This window comes from Acanthopagrus latus, chromosome 4 (assembly GCF_904848185.1).
Source record: "Acanthopagrus latus isolate v.2019 chromosome 4, fAcaLat1.1, whole genome shotgun sequence".
Lineage (NCBI taxonomy): Eukaryota > Metazoa > Chordata > Actinopteri > Spariformes > Sparidae > Acanthopagrus > Acanthopagrus latus.
This window is the reverse complement of record NC_051042.1, coordinates 30806790-30829173: the sequence shown is the minus strand read 5'-3', so window position 1 is coordinate 30829173 and position 22384 is coordinate 30806790. Positions and strand designations below refer to the sequence as shown.

Here is a 22384-nt window from a genome sequence, read left to right as displayed (position 1 = left end):
AAATACAGATATCAAATGAAAGGGAAAGAAGAAATTCTGTCTTACTAAACAAGGGTTAAACCAGTACTCAGGTAAAACGGGGATCTGGTATCAGAGTTTCCCACAGGATGGCTGTACACTTCAAGTCTGATTGACAGTGGACGAGAGGGGAACAGCGAGACTCTCAGACTGATTAACAAAAAATAAGTGGCGTATGAAATGCCAAGGTGAGTTGCCAAATTTACTTTGGCGGTCTTTGATATACCTACTCAAGTAAACCACATTTGTGGGAAACACTGCTTGTAAGGATAAAGCACTTACTTACTTACGAGTGCAAGAATCAGACGAGTAAAATGCAGCAGTGTCCATCCTCCTGATGAGGAAAATCCTCAGGGTATCAGACTGAAAGTTAATTAATTCAAGCTTATACAAAATGTTCTGTCGAAAGTTCTCCTACTCTCACGATCAAACATGTTTGAAAGCTCAGATCCGATGCGTTTCTGTAAATATTAATGAAAAAAATATGTTAAAAAAAAAAAAAAATTGTCTTAAAAAAATAATTAAATTGACTTCTGAACAACCCACATGAATTTCAGGCCGACTGTACATTGACGACTTCCTGTGTGCGCAACACTCATTTTGAGTACAAACACAGATGGATAGTTCAGCTGATGTTTACGGATATTACTGTACTTGCTCATTCCCATACTAAACATTACCAACTGAAAAATGTTCAATAGAAAAAAAAAAAGAAGTGCTTCCACACGAGGTGACACTTCTACTTATCAAGCCATCCTCAGGGCTGCCTCTACATCGTAGCTTTTATGATGCATCAGCCAAATCTAGTCAGGTCTAGCGGGACTCGTGTCCTCCTTCAGCCTCCTTCAGGGGCCGACAGAAGTGAGCCTGGAAGGGTTTTTTTTTTTTTTTTTTTTATCCCCACAGCAGCAGAGTTATCTGGCTATTTTTGAGCTATTGATGCTAAGCGCCGGACATTAATCTACTCGGCAAAGAAAACGCTTTGAAGAAAGTGTCCGTCGAAGTGTCACAGATGGGGGAATAAATGAAATTAATAAATATATGGTACACACAGTTTGATATCTCTTATAGGCCAAGATCAAAGCGGACCAATTGAGTTCTATTCTACCTAATATGTTTTTCTGTGATAAACAGTCCGGCTGAGGGAATAATCCCATCAAGGAAGAGAGAGATTAAAGAAAGAGAAGAAAAAAAACCCGCATCAGATATATCACTCAGCGCAGACGGTTGGCAGGGCTACCGTGAAGCATCCGTGTTATTATGGGATTGGTAATCTCGTTTCTTGGGTCTGAGTGGAAACGCAGACCTTTTTTTTTTTTTTTTTTTTTCTGTGCGCCTGGTGGTTTTCTTTCTAGAATCAGGTGCAGACACAGAGACAGGAAGACAGACACAGCCGGTCCTCTGATACTGTGAGACTCCATCTGCTTCAGAGGGCTCCGGTAACTTCTTGTCTTTCTTTTTTTCTGTGGAATTTCTGAGTAGCTTGATGTATTTGACACGTGTGTGACAGCGCTGGTTGTGTGCGATTGGGGTTGAGGCATCATGCTCGCTACCCCAGCTGCGTGATTTTTTTTTAAGGATGGGCATGTACGTGTGTGTGTGTGTGTGTGTGTGTATCTGTTGGAGCCTAACACACACACACACTCATACAGTGTGAAGACTCACTTGTGTTGCTTGTGTACACAGTAGTGGTTTTGCGTGCTGTGACTAAAGCACACCGTAATGATCTTACTTATGTGCACACATGCGCACCTCTACACGCGGTGGATGCCAAGCTATGGATCCGTACAGACTCCCAGCAGCACACGGATAAACACACACACACACACACACACACACACAGACACACACACATACGCGTACAACACTAGCCCAGAGCTTCACCTTGATATCTTGAGCTTCTGTCATGAGTTAGAATTTGACACCGACGAAAAAATGTGTGTCAGGTTGTCAATTTCTTCCAACAGCCTTTGAATGCCGTCTGGCCATGAATAGTGCATGTTGTTTTGTTTTTTTAGATTCCAACTGTCTGCAAGTCTGTTTTTGTTTGTTCCAGAATAACTTGGAAAGGCCTGTACACTCATGTGCATCCTTTAAGAAAACTTTCAGCAGGTGTTGTGTTGTTTAGCCTAAGGTAAAGATTCAGCCCTGAAGGTAAATTCGCCAAACTGCCTCAGATCTGATGATGCCCTCCCATTTTCGTCCTCCTCCGTTATTGGGATGTGTTTTCGCCTCCCTCCTGTCTTTAATGCACATTCTTTCGCCGCTTGCCCTCCTTTTTGATCCAACCTCCGTCCTGCTCGGGACACACATCTTTTTATACCTGCACTTTAATGTTATTAGCCGGACATTTTATTTCACTCTAAAAGTCACGACATATTTTGGCGGTCAGTTCTCGTATTCCCCGTTGAGAGCCACATGGGGTCTTTGGCATTATTAGGCCAGAAGAAATGTGAGACGCTTGTTGTAAATGTCTCGGAAATATACACAGGGTCGATCCTCCTTAAACCACCACAACTGCTTGGCGGTTGATGCACAGGCCATTCATGCAAAACTTTAAAAGATGTAAAAAGACAGTGGCATGTCGGTGACATTTCTCCTTCCCCTGCTGTTGAGACACCATGCAGAGGCGGTGTGTGTGTGTGTGTGTGTGTGTGTGTGTGTGTGTGTGTGTGTGTGTGTGTGTGTGTGTGTGCACCTGTGGGGAATGAATATGAGGCTCTAAACCCACATGTGCACATTTATATGTACCACCTCCACGTACACACACCTAAGCACAAGCGCATACAGGAGGGCAAAGAAGGCGCAGGGCGGGGGAAATAGTTGTGAAATTTATTTGGGCATATAGTTTTTATGCCAGTTGCCGTTGGATTTACAGGTCAGAATGGAATGCGTCCCATGAAAAGTACTTTGATCCCCTCCACCACCAGGTTCACGGTTTTATTGGAGGAGCTCTGTATGGCACAGGGCATCTTTTATAAGGTTGTGAGGAACCCCACGGCAGCTTTCACAAAATCATAAAAATGTGAGACGTCAATGAAAATGACAAGTCACCAGGTTCCTGTGACATCACAGCTAGTCTCAAGAGCATTATTTGCTAAAATGTATTTATTAATTTGATTCCATGATACACGCTGATTCACTTTTTAGGTGGGCTATTGACATATTTATAGTGAAGCAATGCAAGATGGTCGATCGTGTGTTTAGGCAGTCTTGTATTTAAAGACTGATTGTTCTGATTTGATACAAAAATAACCCCAGTCCCCTTTATCTGCATCAAATTAATACCAGTCATCGAAACACGGTTCCCTGATAAATAACTAAACTTCTCTTTTGTGCCTTATGCAACTTGTCAGTCTATTTTGCTGTGTTGTATTCCACAGAGGCGGAGGCTACTGCAGGAGTTGGGAGACCAGAAGATCCCCTTTCTGGGACCTTCAGATCGGGGCTTTCAGCAACTGGTGAGCCAGCCACACATCCAGATAATGCTAACGCTAATCGTTATCGTAATCGTTACCTGCTGCTATAGCCCTGTGTAATTGATTGCTCAAGATCTGACAGGCAGAAGTTGTCTCATTGTTTTTTGTTGTTTTTTTCCGTATTGTCTCGATTTTTGATAAGTTGTCTTTTTGTTTCCCAGTGGGACTCCAGTTACTCCGGCCTGGTCCTCAAGAAATCCTGCTCGCTGCCCACTGAGCTCCATGGCCGGGTGCAGGCAGCTCTGCTCACCCTGAGAAGGAAGGGCTGCCTCCTGAGGGATCTGGTTCGTGTCCGTGACCGAGATGTGTTCACCGCCGTATCCCGGGCTCTCTTGGGTGAGCCGGGCCACACCTATCGCTACCTGGACACTCGGCTCTTTGCCATCCCCTGGCACAGTGAGGACGTGGACGTCAAAGGACAAAACTGTTGTGACCCTGACTTGAGGGCTGCTTGCAAGGCATTGTGGGAGCTTAACACCTTCTTCTGCTCTGATGTGTCTCAGCTGAAGGAGGGAGACAGACTAACACAGTGCGTGAAGGGAGAGGCAGAGGCCAAACAGAGTGAAGAGGGGGACACAGAGTCTAAACACAGTGAAGACTCCAAGAACAGTGAAGGAGGGGACTCTGAGTCCCGACAAAGTGAGGAGGGGGACACAGAGTCCAAGCACAGTGAGGAGTGGGACATTGAGTCGAAACACAGTGAAGAAGGTTGCTCCGGGATGAAACAAGAAGGAGAATGGGAGACTGGGTCCAAACACAGCAGTGAGGAGGGAGAGTCCTCCCAGGTTAAACCAGGGGAGGCCATCGTCGGCACAGAGACTCAAACGTTGGGACTGGGGCCCCAAGAGAAACCTGTGGCCCAACTCAAGCACAGCTTGTCAGATTACCACATTGAGGACAAGGAGGAGCAGGCGAGCGAGCAGGGCTGTTCCCAGCCGAGTCCTCCGCAGGTATGCACCGGTCCGGTCAAGTTCAATGTCACCTTACTCAACTACATGGACCCAGCAGCTATGAGCCAGCTTAAAGAGGAGCCTTACTATGGCATGGGGAAAATGGCGGTAGGGTGGCACCACGATGAGAACCTCATCACTCATTCGCCAGTGGCTGTTTACAGCTATAGCTGTCACGATGATAAAGGTAAGAGTCAAAGCTTGAATAGCTTACCTGCCGTAACTGTGCTGAATGGATGATGTTATAGTAGATGGAACACTTTACAATCTTTTATTTCAAGTATTAAATGCTGTTGCTAATGCTATTAAACGCTCATCGACATGTTGTTCTGAAATTAAGATTCCTTTTTGTCTTCCTTCGCAATATTCCATCAACGTATCTCAGTTGCTTTATGGTGGATCAGACGCAGCCAACCCTTGCGTATTATGGCCCTACAGCCGCGCCGTAACATCTGTAGACAAGGCCCCTGGTGAAGCAACCATCAGATCCATCTATGTGATAGTGTCAGGGCATTATCAAATGTCATCACTGCCTTGCTGCTGACAGCCTTATCGCCGACGTGCGTCGGGAGATCACAGACGTTTGGATCTGAGCTCTTAACACACGCTCAATGGCGCTGTCTAACAAACAGGCCTTATCACACACACCGCATCTCATCTAAATCATTTCCCCAAGAAAATGATCGATGTGCAATTATCTGATAGGGAATAATGAGCCCTGCTTTGATAAGTGCTCGTAGCCTGTACTGTATGGAGAATACGATGTCTCCTAATTATGGAATGTGCACTCTTTCAAGAGCTGATAGTATATCCTGATCCAGCTGATAGAGAAGCTCAGCGAGAGAGGAAATTTGCCTTCAAGAGCATCTGCAAAAGATCCAGGACGACCAAATCAAAATATCTGTTATTTTGAATTTGTCTTCTTGTTTAATATTGGATAGCAATCAAAATAAGTGGATTTTAGATAAAACTCTAATGCATTTCCTCAAGTGCCACTCAACACATCATTCCTCGCACCCTCCAAAGAATCGACAGAGAGCAAAACATAATTCCCCCTTGTGTCTGTCTAAGTCTGTGTCTTGAAATTGTAATTTTACAGTATCATACGACTGCGACGCCCACTGCTCTGACATCCCAACACATTTTATTAACTTGGCTTTCTTCAATGGGGTTCCCTAACCAGGAACACCTGCTCCAGAGGTCTGCTTCAGCAATTTGTTCCAGGCCATTTCAACTTTGACCCTGTGAACACGGGCTTCAAACGCTCCGGCATAACACCTTGCTGTACGAAGCAGCTGTGTCTTTTCTCCTCCTGAGTGACCTCACAACTCCAGACTTAAGAGAGGAAGGTCTGATCAGAGCTTTATCCTCGTTACTGGCTCTGAGGACTCCCAGAACCGGACTAATGAAATTCTTACCTTGAGGAATGTTGCACTTCTACAATAACTCCACATTTCTTACATTTGTGAAGAGAGAGGCCTGCCCCTGAGAGGAAAGAAACACAGCACATTAGAAATGTTAGATATATAGAGACTTGATGTTTTGCATGACACCTGCTTCCTTTGAGAGGCTTTTTTTTTCTCTCTATGAGAAGCCTCAACTTGTTTTTTATGCTTCAGCAAGCGAAGTGTTCTGAGTGTTTTTCCCAGCTGCGCTGATCCAAAGGAATCTGCCACGACTGAGCGTTTTCCGGCACGGAGGATGATCTTCCACCATTCCTGAGGCCTTGGGGAGTTCTGTCATTAGCTGGCTCTCAGAGCACAATGGCTGGAAATTAAGTTACTATTTATCCGTGCTGAGCAAAGGAAAAGGCAGCTGTGGGGCAGAGAGGCCCAGAAAGACTTTAGTATTGATTTTGCTGAAGGGTGTTGGCCAGCCGAGCCAAATCGTGTTTTCTTAGTATTCCATGTAGGAATGGAAGGAGAGAGAGGAGCAGGTTACAGTGAATGGGTTCAGAAAACAGGAATATCACAGGATACCTGCTGTCCAATAACACACTCTCACACACTTACTAAACAACATCAAGGGCTTTTATCCAACTATTTCCTCTTGCACAGCATAATGATGGCATAAAGATCCTGTGCTAACAGCTGATATGATCACAGCAACACGCATCATCTTTGCTCTGCTGTTAAGTGATTCTTACATCCTGGAGACAAAGCCTTACATCTTAAACCATTGTTTGGGTGGTATGGATTTACTCATTGCACTCTTTGTTCTTTAAAGTGGGAACCCTTTATTTAATTTTTTTTTTTTGGGGGGCTACATCTTACCTGCTGATAAATTGGTATTATTTAAAGTTTCTTGCTAGACGTGCAACCATCAGTCGATTAACTATTTTAATAATCAGTTTTAATCATGCTTATCATTTTTTTCTGGTTGTAGCTTCTTGAAGTACTACAAGGTACTTGTAGTTAATACTGATGCCTCCATACTGATGAACTATGAACTTCTCCATAAACACTGTTTGTCCACAGGGTCTGCCAGAGTCCCCCCCCCCCCCATGAACTGTTTATTTTTTTTCTTAAATTTTGTTGACAATTCATAGACTAAAAAAATGGGGAAATAATCAGCCGTTTAATCCCAGTTATGTCTTATAAATGAGTATTTTTTTTTAAAAAAGATGTGATTATTAAGTGATGAAACGCATGTCTTGCCATAAAAATGTGAGGAATTTAAGTTTTGCCACCTTTTACACTCGGTGTAAGTCACGCTGGATGAAACTGTCAAACCAAAAAGCCTAGAATATGAATATAAATGTGAAATGCAAATGTTACAGCGAGTCGGGCTGTGTGTGACTGACAGGTGAGAGCAGTGAGGGGGGCAGCGCTGAGAAGGCGTTTTGGAGGATTGGGCTCAAGGTAGCCTGGGACATCCACACACCTGGCCTGATGCTGCCGCTGGAGTCTGGAGACTGCTACTACATGCGAGGTACCAAATCTCCTCCATACAGACACGCACACATACGCATGTAAACACGCAGCTCACACCAGCTCGGCCGCATTCACCAGCATGTCTGACTTCGGAGGGAGGACCACTTTTATTACCCTGCGTTTTAGTGTTTCTTGTACTTTGTCCCAAATGACCCATACCGGCAGGATGCACTCTCACTCTCATGCTGTGTTCTCCTCTTCCAGCATTCAGTAGAAATGGAGCTGAGGTGTGTGTGTGTGTGTGTGTGTGTGTGTGTGTGTGATGTGTGTGTGATGTGTGTGTGTGTGTGTGTGAGGGGTGACTTGGCCTGAACACAGAGCTTTAAGTTTCCATGAAATTGTGTGCATTAGAGAGGTTAAGAAAACCAAATGTTATTTTTTGAAGTCCTGTGACCCGGCGCTGACTACGTCTCCATGGAGAGGACAGACAGCGAGCCACAGGGGTGTAAATCATAGCTTAATGCTTTTGGCTGCAGCGGCGGACACCTCCACCCTCCACTTTTTTTTTTCCGGCCTCCCTTGGGTCCTTCCGAGCTTTCTCGTATTCTTCTGAGCACGAGGACATTTATCCACATCACAGCTGAACCTTCAGATGTCCAAGAAGTAAGAGGCCACCTGGTTGTATGAATGGGAGATTTATCTTTCTTTAAAGGCGCTCTGCTTATATTACGGTAGCCATATGATATAATTCTGTGTCATTTCACTTTTTATTATTTAGTATTTATTGGCTTTTTTATCAACAATTGATTAAATTTAAATTTTTGGCTAGAGATAAGCGAAAAGATACAACATATTAAGAATATAATACATATTGTAGTACAGACTGAACATTAACAGATATCCATTCATGATATTTAATGTAAAGATATCTGTTATGTGAATCATATATATATATATTTTTTATTGTTTTCTAATTCCTTTAGTTCTTCTAAGTTCTTGATTTTTGCCTAAACCGCTTCTTTTCCCTTACCAGACTTACATTTTGACACAAAACTGTGCCCAGTATTTATCTAAAATGTAATCTAATCTTTTTTTTTTTAATCTTATTTTCTGTATTTTATTATTTAATCTGTCAGCTATCTACATACTGTATGTGATAATCTACTGTGTGTGTTTGACCCACTGATTAGAAAGACTTCCTTGTGCTTAAAAGAGGTCACGGCTTTGATCCCCCGGACAGCAAAAATACGTACAGTATATCCATCAAGTGTGCGAGCACATGTGATGCCAGTGTTTTTTTTTTTTTTTTTATGAAGACACTGGACCCCTACCTGTGCACTCTGCGTAAATGTCAAAAATCATAAATACACGTCGAAGATTTACAGCACCTGTCAGCTCAGAGCGGTCTGGAGTCAGGGGGATGTAACGTGATCTATGGCAGTATATCCAATACATTTTTAAGAGGAGATAGTCTGTGTTTTAAATATTTTTTGTGTATTTCTTTGGGTTTGTTTCCTCACGTGTCGGCCTCTACAAGTTAATTCCCTATCCTTTCTTTAGAGGGTGATATTTGAGTGCATCTGATTTATGTTAAAAAAAAAAAGGCAGAACTTTAAAAGAAAACTGGTTCGCTCTGTTTCTTTTCATTTTTTTTTTTTTTTTTTTTATAGCATGGACATATCAGATGTGCACAAACATCACATGGATTGTCCAGATGCTGTACAGGTACAGTACCTGGTGCATGCCAAAGTGCAGAACATCAAATGCTGCATGTTTTTTTTTTTCTTTTAGCATCAGGAAAAGGTTACGCAGGATACTTGTATGATCTAGTTTTAACTCTATGTTTGTAAGTTTCTTTGAAAAAGAGTTTTTACTAGTTGTTACGAGTGTCAGCAGTGGAAAGTTTCTTAGCAGGTCAAATAAGAATTTGCTTCACTTTTTGCAGTGTCAGAAGGAACATGGGTAAATAAAGCATATATGTTATTTGTTTAAAGGCATATGAAAGGTTAAATTAATTTGTATACAGACTCACTGTTAGATTGTCTATGCATCAACCTTATGTTCAAGAGGCTATTGTAATTTCATATAGGCCACTTATAAGACCACAGTCTTTCAAAAGTAAGAAATAGGAAGGTTTTAATGAATTCCTGAAGTTGACTCTTTGAAGCCGTTCTGTTTTCATCTGAGAGCGGCGATGTCTGTACCTAATATTCAGCCTGACAGGGCTTGAAGCCGACCTCCTTTAGCTGGATAAGATTTACAATAGAACAGTCAGTTTCAGGCCAGCCATGATAATAGAGTGATGGGCTGTTGTGCAGACCATTCTAATGGGACTTGACTGTCGCGGATCAGTGGGGATTTATGCTCCACTTGGTGAGTACGCCCTTGAGAGGCCAACTGCTGCACAACGATAGCAGCTCGCACAGTCCTTGGCTGTCTGTCGCTTTTGTCGGTCTACCTGAATTAAATACTTGGCACGGTGCGCGAACATATGCACGCATCTATAAATTTGCACAGCCCGCATGCACAAAAATACACACACATGCAAAGAACGCCGTCAGGTTGCTTATTCGAGGAAGGGACATGCACCGTCCCTCTGTTCCAAACACCCGCAAATACACACAGATGGCGCTGCCGCTGCTAAACCAAGTGTTAAAAATATATTGTACCAGTGTTTTAGTGACATACACTGTATGATAGATAGTTTTGCGGTATTAAAAGGAAACTACAATGGTGTCTAACCACAGACACCGTAATGTCTTTTCAGCACCATTTGTCGCCGGCTGGCCCTTTTGAACTGCTAATGTCTGAGCTGCTGGAGGCAAATTGAATCACCATCATTTCCACCCAAATGGAATTTCAGTGGTTAAAAAAGAACAATGCAAGTCTTGACACCGGGCCTGTTCAATAATCAGATTTCCAGCTCCCAATGCACAGGGGGACTGGAGAAAAGAGTTGACCCAATATATTTAAAAGCCTGCTTCCTGGAAAAGGAGGACAAGTGGCAGCAGGCGCAGGGGTTGAAAGAAAGATAAATATTTATTACAGTTATCGAGTTTGCCTCGACTCCCCCCTGATCCCACTGACGCATCAGACGCGCCAAGAAAAGAGCAGATTGATGGAGATAATTTGTTATTGGATATAAACAGTTTTAAAGACGCAGAGTAATTCTGCCCGGAGACCTAATCCTTCACAATCTCATCAGGGTGAAGAAAACACCGGCAAGTTGTTTTGTTTGTCACCATCTTTTTTTCCCCCTCCTACCAAACAATAATATCTTGCTCCCAAAGCATTTGGCTGTTTGACTTTCAAATCACAGGCATTAGCCAGTGTACTCTTGCTCAAGGCGGGTGTAAATATGCACATGTGCTGTGAATGACAGCTCTGTCATGGCTAAATTAATTATTGGTATGAGGCAAATAATGGCAGAGCTGCGAAACATCTATACACACAAAGAAACACATGGAGGGATACACAGGAAACAGCAGTAAGGCCTCTTTGTAAAGCTTCTGTGGTATTGGACAAATGTTTGTTGGTATGGCTCTTCCATCTTGACAGATTGAGCGCGATCTGGTTTTGTTTGGTAATTAAAATTATAGTACAATGCTCAGTCTATTTGATTGGGTGCTGGACCGCGCGCAATCTGTCTGAGCGAACACGATGATTTAGTCTTCATGTTCCTTGACGTCCTGCCTTTCATCTGTTTTTTTTCTATTGTAATCAGTTCTTTCTCCTTTTCCTGCTCTGTTTTATTCGTTATTATAATTAATTGAAGACACAAGCTCAAAATAAGAAATCTCAACTCTTATTAGCTATTCTGTTGCATTTTTTTGTGCTTCACAGTGTTTTATTAATCTGTTATTTCCGATAGAGCCATTTTTCATTCTTGATCTGTTCTCTTGTTCGCTCTTCTTTGCTGCTCTGTCGCTGATTGTTGGTGGTGTTGTTACTGTTGTTCTGATAGATTTCTTCCTCCCCCCTCCTTGTATTTACCAGATGACCTGAACTGTACCCACCAACATTGTGTCCTAGCTGGAGAAACGGCACGCTTCAGCTCCACACACAGAGTGGCCGAGGTGAGAAGCCAACAGGCCGAGACAGCATGCCGACAGTCGCCTTTGGTTTCAGGGAGGACTGCTGCGCGTACTTGCGTGATAGTTAAGGGATGGATTAAAAGAAAAACGTCAATGTTGTGTGGAGTGTATGAGGACAAAATTGATAAAAGGCTTGTTTTCAGTAAATTGGTGTGAAAAGAAATGAACAAATGTGTGAAAAGCTTTTCAGAGGCACATTTTAACCTAAACCAGCATTTACAAAGTGAATCAAATAAAACCGGCAGAGTCAGATGAGGGTATGCATGTTCAAAACCCAACAAGACTGCATCTGTTTTTTTATTTGAATGTTTAAAACCTAATCAAACCTAAAAGTTATTGTCTTTTCTGGCTCACATGGTAATTACTATACAACACTGGGTCTGTTCCTTTCCTGCCAGTGTTCCAGTGGGACCCTGACCTACATCCAGTCACAGTGTCAGGAGGCCCTGTCCAACCTGCACACTGACCCAGAGACCGGCTCCCACAGCCTGCTGGCCCTGCTGCCGACAACACTACGGCACTGTGAGGAGATTCACAATGAGGTGGGGTCATTGTGGTGTATCTTGTGTGTTTGTGTACAGCAAGTGTTTGTTTTACATGATGATGATGCACACATTTGTCCGTGTTTTTTTTTTTTTTTGTAAAAACATGTTGTTGCAGTTGCTGCTTCGAGCAACAGATGAGAGCCACATTGGAAAACTGAATAAAGTCCCGATAAAGTTTGCAGAAAAACTTTGAAATATTCAACATACAGAATGTTTCTGTCATCATGGACCTGCACGACACTTTGTGAATTGTTATGAGGCTGTAGTCCTCGCCCATCTGGTGCTCCAAGAAGAACCATCTGCAAATGTGACAGGATTTCATCAGGACAGGATCTCGGAAGATATTAGAAAATTGTTATGGAATATAGAGAATTTGGGAACTTGAATAATATGGATTAATATTTAATTAAGAAGTTACATTTTGTTTGAACAAGCTTGTGTAATTGTGCTGGTGTTGATCAGAAAGGATCCACATTTTCATGCCTATAGTAGAGTGCAGACGCGATCTAGATACTCGAGTTTGATGTCAGCAACGTCCCGTGCTGGTTTGCTTGGTTACCCAGCCAAGTCATGATGAAGACTTGCAGAATAATCTACCTCACAAACTATACTGCATTTTGGTAATTGAAACTGTATAATACAGACTGGCAAAACAATTCATGCTGGTTGGAGATACCCTTTCCATTTCCTCAGCATCATGGGACTTAGAGACACCACTGGCAGTCCTCTGACAGCAGGTTAAAACTCTGTAAGCAGAATGGGCGCCTGCCAGCTTTCTACCTTCTACTTATGTTGTTGTTTAGTGCCTCCAATATGAAATCCAGGTTGTTCTCATTTGTCCTGGCCTGTGATGGATCGTAAGGCAATAGCTTCTCCATATGTTATCTAAAGATGGAGTCATGCCCCGCTCCCCTCCCTAACCCCCTTTCACACACAACGACTGATGTTGGCTTGGGGTATTGAGGGATAGAGCGAGGTCAGAAAAGAGGAACGTGAGGGCCCGTCTGCGGAGCCACAGACCCCCTGTGCTCGCTTGCCGCAGGCCAACAGTTAATATTGCACTTCACCTCTCCCCCTTCACACCCCTGGGCTCGAGGCGCACATCCTAGCTGACGCAAGCACCCAGGCCCCTCAGCAGGACGCCATGACAGATGAGTCTGACGTAAGGTTGTTTAAAGGTTGTAGACAATATTAATTATTCAGCTCTGCCAAACAATAGGGCTGTCTGTGTCAGGAGGAGCGCTGCGCCATTTGAGCTAGCAACACCTGCTAGTTTGCCGCATAGCGCCACAGGATTAGCGAGCGTAGGCCTCCACCAGGACAGTGAGGTAGGCTTATTTAGGAAAACAGGATGCTATTTATAAAAGAGCAGGCATGTGTGTTTGTATGGTTGAATGTTTAAGTAAAAGGGGGGGGGGGGGGGGGGGGGGGGGGTGCTCTCGGGGGCTCAACCCAACCCTACCTGGCACTCACCATGATCGATGTGGCCATTTGTTCGGAGTTGCCCACGAGAGCAGAACACCCACTTAAATGATGTATTGTTGGTGGAGTTATTTATGATGGCGGCCCACTTTGGCGCTTGGCGGGTGCATATTGTGCGGGTTGTGTTTGACATGGACGACCGAGGAGCGAACAAGCCTGAGACGCACAGGCAGCCTGACCTGAGCAGTGCCTTATGGGCCTTTCCATAAAAAGCGCTAAACAGCAAGTTAGCACTGGCTGAGGTGCCACAGATATTGTGCAACGTGGTGCAACGAGGGGCTGAGTGGGGTGGGGGTGGGGGGTGTTGACACTTGTCAGAAGATGTGGGTGGGTCTGACGATGATGAAGCAGAACGTCTGCCATCTGAGTATGAGTGTTCAGGGATGGGGCGGGATGTCGAGTTGAGGAAAGGGTTGATGGGAGACAGAAACAGAAATGAAGAAAACTGAAGTTCCCACCTGTTTGTTAAGCGCGGTCCCTCTCACTGTCTCTTTTTAATCTTACCTCCTGTCTTAGGTGGCGCACGGGGGGGGGAGGGAGGGTAGTCTAACATAGCATCGCCACACGGCCCCCGTGTGCACGTTTGGCTTTGAAATGCAAATCCCAGATGCAAACGTCTTGTCTCATTTAAAGCCACTGTGTCACTTCCCAGGTGGGTGTGTGACAGAGTGCCCTGAGGGACCCCCTCTAATGATGCTCGTCCCCCCCACAGTAAATATTGAAGGGAGGGACAAGGTTTTCCCACATGTTCTGGCAGAAAGTAAACTGCGTGGAAGCAGGTGTGTGTGACCTTCCAATGTCCTGTTTTCAGGCCACAATGTCTCCCCAGGCTCTCAGGTCTTTGCTTGGCTTTGAAACACCTTTCCTGAGGGGCTTATGGTGGCAATATCATTGTAATCTTATAAATCACCTCTCAACCCATAGTTTTGCTGGCAGACCTGTCCGATATGTAGTTTGTGCTTGTTATTCCTGTTGTATGAATCTGTTCTATTCCCCTTTAACAGAGTTTTTTATTCATGTGAGCCCATTTTTATTGTCCATTTAGAGGTTTTATTTAGCTAATTTTATGTAGTCCTTTGTAAGTTTGTTTTGAAAATTAGTCACATTGATATGAGGGAGCTAATCTCCAAAGGAAGGAAGACCATTTTTAGTTACATTTGAGGCCTAATAGGGGAAAAAAAGTATAAACAATATAGATAGAAATGGAAATATATATGGCAATCTGAACCAGCTACCTTGTGTGTGACCACTCTGGCAAGTGTCTGATGGGGGACCAGTTCTCCTGGCTGATGAGTGAGGAGACCGGGTAAGGTAAACAGAGGACGGCAGAGTGGGATCGATCCCACTCTCATCAGTTCCCACCTCAGGGCCCTGGCCCCGGAAATTGATTGGACCCTCTCAGGGAATACCATGAAGGTGTGGAAAAAAAAAACAAAACACACGTGCCTCATTAAATGGGAGAAAAGGGGGCTACTTGGCTTTAACTCCAGAGTTGCCATGGTGGGCGACCTGTCGGCTAATGTGGGGCTAATGTTTAGTTAGTGTGTCCATCACCTGGAGAGATGACAGCGAGTGCCGCAGGGGAGCCACTAGCTCCCCTCTCGCTCCCCCATGCCGTCTCACAGAAAAACTAGCCTCAACAACAACTCTCTCTTTCGCACACACTTTCGATCTGTCTGCCTGGATAGGTGGCATTTAGTCAGAGTTCCCCTCTTGGTAACTCTCAGCTGGGTGGCCAGACTCCAAATGCCACATAGCCGGTGCTCCTCAGTAGCTTCAGATGGCCGGCTTTGTGGCTGCCACTGGCCTGCGCAGTGGGGGACAGGCGGCCATGTCAGCTCAAAGTGGAGACACAGGTTGGCTTCTTCTCACTAAAGGACAGGCAGACAATCAGAGAGATGGAAGGAGGGACTGACAGAGAGAAAAGGACGTCCGATATCGGCGCTCGGCGGCTTTGTTGTGTGTTTGAGCTGTAGTGATCGAAGGGGAGTGGATTTGGAGAGTGCTGAAGGGACCATAAAGGATGACATTTCTTTGAAGGGTGGGTTGTATGGAGTGACTGAGAGGCTGCTGAGCAGTGCCACTGGCTGTGTATTCTCCCTGACATGCCCCAGTCCTTGCATGTCATCCCCGCTGTGATCAGAGCCTTTTGGAAGCAAATGGCAGGATGATTCTGTGCACAGCTTCTGCCCAATGCAGACCTCAGTCAAGTTGTTGGTGTAAATAATCCTTGCCCTTTGTTTTGACTTGCTTTGGGTGCCGGACAGTAGGTGACTTGTTTCATAAAACAGAGCAATGGACGCTTGGAAATTTCACAGTCACAGCATGATATTTTCAGCTCAGTGTGCACACTTTTCCATTAACAAAACTCACTTTATTTATTTCAAAACTTCAGCATATTCTGTTTTTTTTGTTACCTCAACTACCTAAGGATACCTGGGCCCTCCCAAGTTAAGTATATATGTGGGAAACACTGATACACACTTAATAGGTTACATGTATTGCAGACAATCTGGGTTCATGGTGCCCTGCAGGAAACTCACATGCTCATCTCTGATGAATGAGCACCATGTTGGTGTTAAAACCTCGGCTACATTCATAGATCTGCAAAATCGACCAGTCAAAAAAAAGTTTTAGGGAAGATATGAGTGTTGATGTCACACAAAGCACCTTAGTAGAGGCTGAAGTCACAGACAGTATTGACCTTGAAATATCCAACCAAGAAGTGATTTGTCTCCTGGTCTTTCAAAACATGTTCATCAATTTAAATTAGTTGTATATGTGTATAATTTGAGGCAGATTATGACTAAATGTAAGACAAAATTGCAAGTGGATCAGTGGTTTACCGGAAAAATTGGTGCTACTTTAATTGAATTATATGTAAGATCAGTGAAACCAAAAACACAAGCAAATATTTTTCAGAAAAAAAAGAAACTGTATTTTCATTTTCAAGCCATTTCATTTCTTTTTGGGGGACAGAATTCACCCGCTTAAACCTCACTGTGATTATTTGTGAGTTTGCAGCTCTACAAAGGGTCTGTTGTAGACATTGGCTAATGCTCTGTTAGAAGCACAATAAACAAAATAGTTTTCAGAAAAGGAACAATAGCTCTCTCGGTCCCATTTGATATGCGACTCCTTTGCATGCAACCACTTTTTGTGTTGTACAGTTGTCGGCGTCAAAATGAAACGGAGCGTGCATTGTTTTGGGTGGATGATGCTTTGTAGGACGTTTTGGGGGAGGGCAACTCGCAGCGTCTCGCATTTACGTTGGCGGCAATTGGGGCAATCTTTGACATACACGCTCGCATTTTTGGCAATCGCATGCACAAACGTCAACAAAGCCGCTCACACACCTATGGAGACAGCGAGAGAGCGCGAGCACACTGCCGCAGCATACTGGTACAAACACAACAACATGCACACGGAAAGACACACTTAGAAATAGATAGGCTACACCTGGCTACATGAAACATCCTTGCGAGGATTAAATCAGCACTTCAAAAGAGCAGGAAACAAAAACACTCCCAGCGGAGGAGAGGGGAGCGACTCGGCAGCCGAGACTGTCATCTCCAGACGGGGCGAGGGAGTGGGAGAGAAGGGGAAGGCGGGAGGAGAAGGAGGAGAGGAGGAAGAGGGCGGAGTTTTCAGGTGTGCTGACTGGAAGGTGTGTGTGTGAATAGGCATATGCATATTTGTGTGTGAATGCTCTGTGTGTCTGTCTGTCTGTGTGGGTGTTTGTGTTAGTTCAGGGTGCGATTGTCCTCTCGGAGATGACTGACCTGATTGCTATTTCCAGTAGGAGGACATGCAGTTAGAACAATGTGTCTTTACTGCTTTTGTTCCTTCCAGCTTCCTCATAACAATGATTCAGTGTGCTTGTGTAAATAATATGAAAATGAAAATAAGAATACAATGAATTAAAGCACTCAAATTTCCAACGGAAAAATTACATTTTTTCCATTTCCATACTGAGATATCCACAAAGATAATTTTGATTGAAGTACATTCTTAATATGTTTTTTTTCAAAAGCAGTTTTCATGAAATGTTGATAACAACCAGAAATATACTTAAAAAGGTTAGTCCTGTATATTGAAGTATGAAGGTGAACACTATAAAATATGTCAACCAAAAAGGAAATATTTACTAGTTGAAATCTTATAACATAATGCTATTATTTAGAGGAGGGTGTTCTTCTACACATTGCATTCTGAATTTAAACTAGCTGAAATATTTTATTTTTTTAATAGATGAGTATTCAACGTGAGCAAATTTTGGAATAAAATATATCTACAAAAAAAAAAATATATATATATGTATATATATATATATATACACGTACATAATATAATGAAAAACTTAAATAACATTGTCAATGTATTTTTTGAAAGTTCCAGATGTGAATTTTTTGCTTGATGATTTTATAAATGACTAATGTGTAACGTGTGTTTCCTCAGCATTAAATAAAAATCAAGTTTTCTGTAATGTTCTCACAGAGACAGTTTAGAGAAGTAAGTCATGATTTTTCTCTCCTCTTTTAGATTATATAAACCTGCAGGGAAGATGGTTGCCTGTTTTAATCAGCATCTCTATCGTATGTGTGTGTGTGTGTCTGCAGGTGGAGTTTGAGTGGCTGCGGCAGTACTGGTTTCAGGGCCAGCGCTACACCCGCTTCTGCAGCTGGTGGTCCAGTCCGATGGAACAGCTGGAGAAGGACTGGAGGCTCATGGAGACGATGGTAAGGCCCGCTCCAACACACACTTTGTTTCTCGCTGTCTGGTTTCACAGTCCTGTGTAGTAGTTAGCCGAACTTAGTGTCACTCACACTTTATTTTACTAATCCTACAGTAGTTAAAGTATTTCCATTTTAATTCGCAGGTCATTTATTTATTTACTTTTTTAGCAGGAGACAATTTTTTTCCCTGCAAGTTTAGGTTGCAGACACACAGCTCAGTCCTCGGCACTGCGCTGATGCTGTTCCTACTTTATAAAAATGGGCATAAACAAAAAACATTTATCTGAATAATTCTTTTTGATATACAGAACCTTTTTCATAGAATAAACCCACATTAACGTACCCTGACTTTAATTATATATATCGAAGGCAATATGTCATTTTAATAATAATTATAACAATAATAATATGACTGATGCAGACACTCTTTTATTTGATAATTAAAGTCTGTCCTTTCTAAATGCTCAGCGCGCCTCTACTCGTGCCTCTTACACAAACTACATGAGTGATCCACCGTCCAATAATGCTCCTCACAAAGGGAGGGTGTGTTTTGAAAATTACACGATGGATCGTCTAACTTCTCGCCGCGGTGCGTTATTAAGGATGTGTCATGCGTTTAATCGTGGCCTCACTGAAGTTTTACTAGAGAGGAGCGTGGGCACGAAGCTATTAGTTAGACACCGCTGTAAAGGAATCACACTTAGTAATGTCAGACTCATAATTAAGTCACCTTAGTCACCGCTCTGCACTGCACATATGTGCCGCAGACACACACACACACACACACACACACACACACACACACACACACACACACACACACACACACACACACACTTACAGTAACTTACATTCGTGTAGATACGCAGCTCACAAACACATGCACATGTACATGCTAGGTCTCGCTTTCTCTCCCCACAGGTTCCGTACCGTCCCTCTCTCATAGCTAGATTTCAAAGAGCGTGTGTGTGTCTTCATGTATGTTCGTGTGTGTGTTTAACATCCAGACACCAGAAGCAGCAGGGGGCACTCTTGTATCACTGTAGCAGCAGCGCAGGGAGCGAAAGAGCTGTGCTCCTCTGCTGCCTCTCTCCCTCTCTCTCCTCTCTCCCTCCCCGTGTCTCTTTATGTCTCTCACCCGCTCCTGCTGTCTCTGGGAGCTCTCTGTCTCTGTCAGTGTCGAGCGCTGAGCAGTAATCACATCTAATGCTCAGGCGGGGATAAAGACAGGGGCTGGAGGAGAACGGTACTGCTGCTGCTGCTGCTGCTGCTGCTGCTGCTGCCGACACCGCTCAGCTCCACTCATGGTCCCTCTCTCTCTCTCTCTCTCTCTCTCTCTCTCTCTCTCTCTCTTCCTCTCTCTCACTTAGTAGAACAGCCTGGCAGAGGGTAGGTGGGTGGGTGGGTGGGTGTGTGGGGGAGTTAGTAGACAGGGGGCTAAACTCATCTAGAGCTCCACCTCCGGGCCCAGATGAAGTGTGTGATTTGGACCTGTATTTAGAAAAGGGCATCAGTGAAATGTGAGGTCTTTCTCTCTCTCTCTCTCTCTCTCTCTCTGCCGCTGTGTCTCCGTCTCTCTGTAATGGGAAAGCAAACCATATCCACCGTGTGTGTGTGTGTGTGTGATTGTGTGTGTCATTTCTGTCATGCGGTAGAAAACATAGCATCAGACTTTGACGCGATACAGCAAATAAAATGTCAGCCACAGTTTATTAAAAAAAAAAAAAGTTTAATCATTACAACACAATTAAATATATGTCAATATTAATATATTTTTTGAAAATTAAAAAAAGTTGTATTTTATATTTTCCAACACATCAGATTACTCTGATGTGTGCTCATAAAAAAATGTATCTACCAGTTGAAATTTCTTCATTGAAAATTGCTTTAACCACCAGATTGTCAAATCACACAAATCACATATATCCTCTGCAGAAAAACGCTCCGCAAACCTTCACAAAAATAATACACTGGTGAGCGCATAAATGTAATCACTCACTATTGTGATGAAAGACAACATTATTGCTCTCACGAGCAATATTTACATACATGCATCGACCTCTGATATGCTGATGAAAAGCACTTTATAGATGTGACTTATAGATTTTTCCTTTGGAGCTTTTGAGAGCCGTGGCTTTTTCTTGCAGTAAGATTAAAACGCATTCCTCCAAATTACTTTGAGTTATTTAGATTATGTTTGTCCCCCTCCCCACGTTCCTTTATTGCACATATTTTGCATTTTGACAGCGGGAATTGACAGTATAGTGTAATTTAGTGAAATACGAGTGACCTAGTGTGTGCTGATGCTGTTTGCCATTTTTATTTATTTGGGTTTTTTTTCCCCGTTCTTGCTGGCAGAGTGTATTTTAATACAGCATTATTTTTGTCAAATCTGATATCGCCATGGGTATTTTAAAATAACAAATATATGTCTCTTTAAATAGGGTTTATAAATTGACACCGTGTTGTTTTATACGCTGCGCTGTAGCAATAAAACAGCCTATTGTTTTATCCTGCTAAAATAGCAATACAAACAGCCAGCCTTCCTCTCTTTATTGTCATATTTAGCACACAGTGTTGTGGGATGCGCCGGGCTATGTATGCGTTTGTTAGTCCGTATGAAGAATATTGCAATATGTCGGGGGGGGGGAGACTAGCTCCTGTTTATGGATACTGTCTCTCCCTGGGGCTCCCTCCCTGCTCCTCAGCCCCGTTGTCATGCAAATGCTCATCCTTCCATTTGAATGACATTCTGATAAAATACATAAATAAATAAATAAAGAAAGAAAACCGGCACAAAACAAGTCCACTTGCTTGCTCGCCTCTTTTTGGTACCTCGTGAATTCATGTGGTTTTCTTGATAGAAACAAAGAGACGTGGCGCTGAATAAACTTCCAAGTCGAGGCATGTCCATGCGAATGTATGGCGAGAAGTGTAACGTATAAATCTGTGTGTAGACGGGGAGGGGGAGGTAGTGTATGTAAGGTAAAGGTTGAAAAAAGGACATTAACTTAAAGGTTTCGACATTCCCCTGTGATCCAGGGTGCTACAGTCCATTTAGACCTGCCTCTCGCTCGCAGCTCCGTGTTCCCTCAGGACTCTGCTATCATGGCTATCATACAATAGTGACATTTCCTTAAACTAGCAACAATGAATAGCTTCCGTCTGACTGACAATAGGCAGAGAGTCTCTGCTTCATGCAGAATATTATAAATACCGGTGTGGTATTTTTTTTTTATCTTTCCTCTTTTCACTGTGGGGGAGAAGCGACAGCGACGAGCCCACGAGCACATCTCCCCCTTTTTTTCCTCCTGTCCTGCGCGTGTGTGTTTGTGCGAGACTGTGTGTGTGTGTGTGTGTGTGTGTGTGTCTCTGTGTGTGTGTGCCATTGATGTTAATGTATGCGCTTGGCATGACTTTAATTGATTTAGCAGCTCTGCTTGCAAAGTACAGCTTTTCCCCTAATTTGTCACTTTCCTGACTTCTGTGGCTGCTCATCTCACAACTTCAAAAGCCGCCGTGGATGCAAAGAGATTTCAATGCACTCCGTCTCCCTCTCCCTCTCTCCGACTCTCTCCGTCTCCCTCTCTCTCTCTCTCTTTATGTTCTTTCTTTCTCTTGTTCTCTCCCTCTCTCGCTCCCTCTATCTCGCCACATCTCTCTGTGTCTCCTCCTCACACTTTCTCCCTCATTTGACAGCAGAACGAGCCTTGTAGATGGAAATCTTTTCAACACATATCAAGGAAATTAATCTACTTTCATAATAAATGGGATCCACTCAGTTGAATACATTTGTATACTTCAAGATGTACAAAACAGGAAGTGGGATCGGGGCCACGTCTTCCTCTACTCCGTTCACCCAGCCTGTCACTCCCTGTTTTCCCGACGGTTTGGTCACACGCGTACACACACACACACATACTTTGTTTTCTTTTTTTTTTCCTCATTGTGTCACAAAATTTCCCTCGTCTGATTCGTAATAGAGGCAGACTTTTTGCACGCATGTGCGTGTGTACGTGCGGGGATGCGCTTAGTGACCATTTCATCTTCTCCCCTCACTTTAATAACTGTCTTCGGAAACAATCTGGGCAGCTGAGGAGGGCTGCACTGCAATCATACACAGCCTGGCCCCAGTCGCCATCGATAGCTGATTAGGTTATTGACCTAGCGTGTGTGAGGAGTGGCCGCGGAGGGGAGGGATGCGGAG

At 43.6% G+C, this 22384-nt stretch overlaps 1 protein-coding gene across 4 annotated transcripts in view; it reads left to right on the top strand.

Annotated features, from left to right (window-relative positions):
* Positions 1–22384, top strand: part of fto (FTO alpha-ketoglutarate dependent dioxygenase) — a 124542-nt gene that overhangs the window by 19413 nt on the left and 82745 nt on the right. For all 4 annotated transcript variants that reach the window (XR_005074738.1, XR_005074737.1, XM_037095986.1 and 1 more), the window contains exons 2-7: positions 3402–3479; positions 3659–4634; positions 7253–7378; positions 11317–11396; positions 11813–11956; positions 18061–18180. Coding sequence is in view for 2 of the 4 variants with exons in the window: in XM_037095986.1 (XP_036951881.1) it covers positions 3402–3479; positions 3659–4634; positions 7253–7378; positions 11317–11396; positions 11813–11956; positions 18061–18180 (1524 nt within the window). In the remaining 2 variants the exon portion in view is untranslated. The remainder of the gene's footprint in view (positions 1–3401; positions 3480–3658; positions 4635–7252; positions 7379–11316; positions 11397–11812; positions 11957–18060; positions 18181–22384) is intronic.